The 7,207-nt window shown below is 42.6% G+C and overlaps 1 protein-coding gene across 1 annotated transcript in view; it reads left to right on the forward strand.

The window, feature by feature from the left end:
* The first annotated feature begins 2,751 nt into the window (after positions 1-2,751).
* The window catches only part of LOC310868395 (inositol monophosphatase 1-like), a 16,212-nt gene continuing 11,756 nt past the window's right edge, over positions 2,752-7,207 (forward strand). The window contains exons 1-4 of the mRNA XM_083778825.1: positions 2,752-2,805; positions 3,150-3,226; positions 4,452-4,585; positions 5,445-5,549. Coding sequence (XP_083634951.1) covers positions 3,164-3,226; positions 4,452-4,585; positions 5,445-5,549 — 302 coding nt within the window. The 5' untranslated portion in view covers positions 2,752-2,805; positions 3,150-3,163. The remainder of the gene's footprint in view (positions 2,806-3,149; positions 3,227-4,451; positions 4,586-5,444; positions 5,550-7,207) is intronic.

Genomic DNA, 7,207 nt, shown 5'->3' on the forward strand with positions numbered 1-7,207 from the left:
GACATGAAGGACACATCCAAACACGACATGAAGGACACATCCAAACACGACATGAAGGACACATCCAAACACGACATGAAGGACACATCCAAACACGACACCAAGGACACATCCAAACACGACATGAAGGACACATCCAAACACGACACGAAGGACACATCCAAACACAACATGAAGGATACATCCAAACACGACATGAAGGATACATCCATACACGACACGAAGGACACATCCAAACACGACACGAAGGACACATCCAAACACGACAGGAAGGACACATCCAAACACGACATGAAGGACACATCCAAACACAACATGAAGGACACATCCAAACACAACATGAAGGACACATCCAAACACAACATGAAGGATACATCCAAACACAACATGAAGAACACATCCAAACACGACATGATGGACACATCCAAACACGACATGAAGGACACATCCAAACACGACATGAAGGACACATCCAAACACGACATGAAGGACACATCCAAACACGACACGAAGGACACATCCAAACACGACACGAAGGACACATCAAAACACGACACAAAAGACAAATCCAAACACGACACAAAAGACACATCCAAACACGACAGGAAGGACACATCCAAACACGACAGGAAGGACACATCCAAACACGACAGGAAGGACACATCAAAACACACGCACAAGAAGAAGAGCGAGGGCAAGAGGAGGAAGGACAGGGAAAGGTACACGCTGAACCTTGAACCTTGAACTCCCGTCACGTGCATTTCCCCCCAAGCACTACGCTCGTTTCATTCACGGAGTGTCCACACCGTTTCCTTGGGCGGTGCTTGCATACTTCAGTTTGGACACTCAACCGGATAGGTCTTGCCCAGCATGGTCTCTTCTGCATTGGTCGAGGATAGCTCAGGGTGTGGACAAAAGAAAATAGTTTCTTTCCCCAGCTGTTAATGTGTCTGGTTTTCAAGATACCAAAAGGAGCAGTGCCCAGGTGCCTGTGGAACTAATTCTCCAGACTAGAGTATGCTCATAGATGTCCAGAACTTGAGGTTTGGGGGAGAGACGACCAGTCTGGTCAGATGGAGATGAAGTCCATGGCAGACATCAACCCTTCCTCCTGGTGACAAGATTATTATAGAGTCATTAACTCTGATGAAGACAGCATAAGTCGAAATGTTAGTATTTTTCTTGTACTAGCACCTATTAAAGAAATGTCCGTGCTCCTCCAGTGTCATCTCCTCCTTCTGCAACTATTGTCCTTGTTCCTGTGATGCACCGGAACCAGCCGTTCCAGGCTTCAGGCGCGTTGGTAGACTCTCTTTGTTCCCTAGTTAAACTAAGGAGAGAGAGAAGCTCTTGTGGCCTGGCTCTTTAGTGTCATTCAACTCATAGTCCAGATATATGTAACCGATTCTCTGCCTTATTATAATAAAATAGGAATTGGAGTGGCAAATTACTTATACAATATTTGTTTAGAATCTCTTTGGAGACACAGAATGACATATAAACACGTCTCTGGCTAGTATTTTCCACAAGAGGCCTGCAGGTTCACTGTTTGACATAAAAGGCTCTCATAGTCCAGAAGTCTAGGGGTGTGGAACGGGAAATTCTGTATTTTTTTTATTGGCCTATAATATTGTCTATACATTCATGAATCCACTTGCTGACCGGCTGTCAGCATTGAGCAATTTGTTTTATAGCATTATGTTAATGGTATGTGACCATACCATTAACATCCTATATAAGGCAAAAATGTCAAAAACAACATTTCACCATGCTTCAATAGTACCATGTGCATGACATGTCAAACTAGGGGTTTTTCATGATTCTGAATCCATTCCAAGTTTTGCACAAAACACACTCCTTGGGCTAAAAACGGCCACAAATGTGCTGAGGTCAGCACATTTGGGCAACTTAAACAATAATTAAGTCCTTGGCGTTCAATGAGTTTTAATATCACACTCATCATCATATATCATCTAATCATCATACATCACATTCCGTGCTCAGCCAATCAAACATCACAAATGTGGTACACACAATGCTGGGCATAGGGGCTAGTGTAACCTGACTTCACCAGATGGTGGCGGTATTGAGTACACACGTTCTCAATACACCATCTGTCAGGTGTAAAAAATTTATAATAATAATAATACATAATAATAATCTGAGGATGAAAATGCAAGATGGACACATTGGACATTGAAGTTGGATCCTTATATTCAACTGCTTTTATTGTATTTTTAATTGTCTTAAAATCTATCTAGCTATGTTTTAATGCACAGCGTTGTGTGTATGAGCACGGAATGTACTCAGTGTACACAGAATGTGTATGATGATGTATGATAAATAGCGCCCCTCACTTCACATGAGTGTGATTTTTGTATTACGATTTTTGAGATGATTATTACCTTGTACTAGGACCTAGGCTATCCAATGAGAGGAGCGTCTTTTCGTGCCAGTGCTGTCAATTGACCAATAACAGTGTGATATAGTTTGTTTAGCCCCACCCCTGCTGGCTGCTAAATTATCAGTGTTGCCAGGTCTGCTTATTATAAGCTTGTATGTAGATCGTCTATTTTACTTGAGCACATTGTGAAAACGGGACTTCTACTTATAAAGGATTACATCTACATTGCAGTTTTACTTAACTAAAATAATTGAGTACTATTTCTTTCCACCACTGGCTTCTTTTGGGCTCGTTCGTAGACTGACCCGGTTGTGCTTGTTTCCCTCACAGCATCTGGCAACGCTACACTACGCTCAGCTCAGTCAGCACTCAGCTGTCAGAACAGACAGAGCAGTCCGTCAGTAAGTGAGGAGCCATGCTGCTGTCATAACATTGTACCGTGTTTATGCCAATAAACCTAAGATAACCTTTTTTTTGCTTCATACTACTACTATAGCCTTTATAGCTATCATGTAAGCTAACCTCCCTTGCAATGTGTGCATGCAGTAGTTAGCTACTCTGTTAGCACACTAGGCTATAGTGTCACTATCTGCAAATCTGTATTTATGCTTCTTGTTGTCATTATTCATTCAGTCTTTCACACTTTAGTGTAGTTGCCCCGTAAGATGCTTTGTGTCGCATTAGTATGATAATATAATATGTGGCCTCTCTTGATGTGTTCACTTTCTTTGGTCATTTCTTCAAGGTTTTGCTGTCAGTATGGCTGACCCTTGGCAGGAGTGCATGGACTACTGTGTTGAGGTGACCAAACAGGCTCAGAAGGTGAGAGCATCTTAAAGAATAGCCCTTTTCGGCACCCTTGTTTACCTTTTCTGTATTTGGGATATCCCGAAAGGGGCTACAAGTTAGTTCTCACCACTAAATTCATATTTATTTTGGACCCTCATCTGAAAAGGATTGGGATTCATGTCGACAGAAAGTGTTTTGTGTTTTATGTGATAAAGGCTGCCCAGTCTTCCCCAAAAAGACAGGTGGGCACTAGGGAACTCTGCACAGAGTTCCCTAGTGCCCACCTTTCCTGTATTCAGCAGCAGCAGATCATTGTCTCCACCAAGCCGAAGGCATGGGGGGAGAGTATGTTTTGCACTCCGTCCGTCCGTCTGTCCGTCCTTCTGTCTGTCTGTTATCAGCTAATCTCTGGCACTGTTGGCCCGATCCATGACAAACTTTGCACACACACTCCCTGGATGCCAACACGAACCTCTGCCCCAAATATTCCTCAACGGCCTGTTATAGTGCCACCATGAGGCAGATTTAGGCAAAACACATTTCTGTACATTACTCGTACACATTTTTTCCATACATCACACAATTCGGTATACACTATCTCCATATTCATGTGATCAACACGGAGCGGCACCATTTCCCATCTTCCATCCTGATTGGCTAAGATTGGCTTCCAAAGCTCACACGATTGATCCGAAATCACAAACACAGTGTGCAAATTTTTTTTGTTGCCGTGCTATCCAACCACCAGATGAAGGCAAGCTGCAATGTCCTATATTCCTATCCTCCTGGTGGAGACCTGTGCCCAGAAGGGCACTTTTTCTAGTTGGAAATGTATTCCTGTCCTTTTGGGGAAGGGGGGACAGGGACAGTGCATTGTACATGACCGTACCTACGCTTGGATGTGCATACTAAAACAATGTCAGCGTTTTCATATTATATAATGGCACCATTAGGGAGCAGGTGGCATACATGCGCACACACATCCACAATCTGTCTTTGTCAGGAAAAGTGTGTAACTGCCACTTAAGATATCAAGCAGAAGATGCATGTGCTTGCGGCCAAAACGATTGTCTTCACTGGCACAGCCCCCACCCCACCCCCCATCCCCACTCCCGCTGGTGCTGCTGTACAAAACCACAATGCAGAACACATTAGGATAATTGAATCAACAGATGCATGCAGTCATGCGGTGAAGTCCCCCAGCCAGGTGTGTGCTCTCATGCTTGTTGTTGTGTTGTGTGACTTGTCCTCCTGCCAGATGATCTGTGAGGCTCTACAGAAGGACATTGCCGTCATGCAGAAGAGCTCTCCTGTCGACTTGGTGACTGAGACCGACCAGAAGGTGGAGCAGCTCATCATTTCCTCCATCAAGGAGAAGTACCCCACACACAGGTACTACTGTAGCCACGGTTCACATGGTGCTCGTTCCTCACGAGCGCACACAGCGGAACCTCACCCTGTTTTGTGCGCCGTGCTGTATTCGCGATGTTAACGTCTGCATAAGCATTCAGATTTCAAATATATAAATGTAGTGAGGTGTGCAAAACACGGGCCATGTTTCAGGGCTAGTACAGCTTAAATATGGTCCCCAACAAATAGGCCAAAGAGCTTATTGCTTGATCATGGAGCGTTCGTAGCCCTAGAATGTTGTTATTACATACATTTCATATATTCCAGATACACAGCCATAGATCACTTCTATGCCCGCCCGGGTAGCAGACTAGTTTAAAGTTGCAGCGCTGCGTGTGTTATTCACTCAGTAATACATTTCTGCGACTTGGAGTCAGATATTGTCCTCGCGGGTGCGTTTGGTGCGGGGCAATTAATCAAGTCAATTGTGTACATGTGTACACAATTAAGTACGTTTTTATATATTCAGTCCTGCAGTCATTTCGGGCCAGTGGACAGAGAATGTTGTCTGTGTGAAGCTTCAAGCTTGTGATGATATTTTATTAAACACACATTTTCTGCCAGAACGTTCTGATGGATTACAACACCTCACTATGTTGTAATCTTGTAGATCTGCTATTTCAGCAGTTTTTGGAAAAATATTTGAAAATGTACAGGTATGTACATTTTTCAACATGGAAATGAGTGACGATTATGCAAAAATGATCTCTAATGGCAGTCCCTCAGTCAAATTTGGCCACATTTTGTCGTGTACAATAACTCCAAGCATTGATGTCAACACTCAACAGCCATCATCGTGTCATTAAATTCCCTCCACTGCTCTGTGCACTGCTTTGTGAAGCTTCATCGGGGAGGAATCTGTAGCAGCAGGATCCCCCAGCCTCCTAACGGACAACCCTACCTGGATTATAGACCCTATTGACGGCACCACCAACTTTGTCCACAGGTAGGAGAGATTCGTTTTGGTAATATTTAGAGTAGACCAGTGGTTTTCAAACTTTTTTGTGTCGAGGTCCATTATTTATTCGGCATTTGAGCCACGGACCACCTGATGAGATTTAGCCGTGCAGACCCAAGACTTTCAATATTTTGTTGTTCATTGGATAACATTTTTGTCCACAATTCCATGCTGTATTGATGATGTGGTACCATTAGGAGAGATAACAGGCAAACGTTGATCAAAATGATCAATTCTTCTACATTCTCTAATTGTGTGCACCTCTTGTTAATTAAGTAATGCAGATTTTTAACAATAATTTAACTCTTGATAATCTCAAGAGTTAAAGATCTAAAGGGTCCATTTGGTTACCAACTCTAAACCATTTAGCGGGGGACTACCTGGAACCCCCTCAAAGACCACTGGTGGTCCCCGGGCCGGACCACTGGTTGAGACTGATAGGCTCTTGGTTTACCTATGATCCTAGATTACTATCTGCATTTGATGTATTTCCTTGTGTTTGCTTTGCTTACTGTTAGACACTCTGGATTTAGAATGTCTGCTAAAAAAAACACTTGCTATGGTAATTATTTATGACCTATAGTGTTTCTGTTCTTTTATGGGTTATAATTGTTTTAATCTATTGTCTAATGTTTTGTTGTTATTATTCCTGGTCTTGTCTTGTACGATTGCAATTAAAAAAAGGATGACATACTAGCTTGACATTTTAGAAGGCTATGTAAACACGCTGCTCAGTGAAGCTTCTAAATACTATAATAGCTTATAATGTTTCTAGTTTCTGCAGACTGGTGCAGTTTTTCAGGATACAACCTTACTCACTGTAAGAGACATCAAAGATTATTATGTTGCAGAATCCATTTTTGGAAATGTTTAAAAACATTTAAGGTCAAATTAAATAGATGCAGCCAAGTCCTAGCTTGTCAAGCTTGATATATACTTCTTTATGAATAAAATGTAATTTTGTCCAATCTGTATGCTAGAGTATGTTTTAAAGCAACATATCAAGAGGCGTGGTGAGACATGAGACATAGTCGAGTGCCTCCAACCCTCTTAGAAGAGGAACGATACATAATAAAGAATGTATTCTCCAATATCAGTAATTTCAATAACTCAGGAAGGACCACAGGACATAAGCCAGAATGTATTAATAGCCATTTACCATAATTCTGATGTGGAAAACCATGTCGGGCGTTAAGGACCCCCCCTTTGACCAGATGGAGAGATGTAATAGAGTAGGAATACTCAAACCAAATACCATAGGCATTCAAAGCCTTTACCATAGCCTATGTATTTACCATTTCCCGTCAGTCAGTCCGTCCATCACTCACCCCACATCTCCATATATGGTCATGCCTCGTGACATCCTTCATCATGTCATCAATATTTAGCCCAAATGGGAATGCCCATATATGGAGATCCCTGTCATCAAGACTGGCCAGCAACTCTACATTTGACCTCAAACCCTTAGATCTCCATATATGGAGCTGATCTGTTCTGACATTCCATATGTTGATCTTTCCCCATCCATCCTTCCTCTTCGATGTCTCCCTTTTGACTGAAACCTGTCCATTCAAACTCTAGACGGGCCCGCCCCAAGTTCTTTCCGAAATGGAAAGTGTGTGCATATAGCCCATTGTGTCAATATA

This window comes from Protomyctophum parallelum (assembly GCF_964188405.1).
Source record: "Protomyctophum parallelum genome assembly, chromosome: 12".
In the NCBI taxonomy this organism is placed as follows: domain Eukaryota; kingdom Metazoa; phylum Chordata; class Actinopteri; order Myctophiformes; family Myctophidae; genus Protomyctophum; species Protomyctophum parallelum.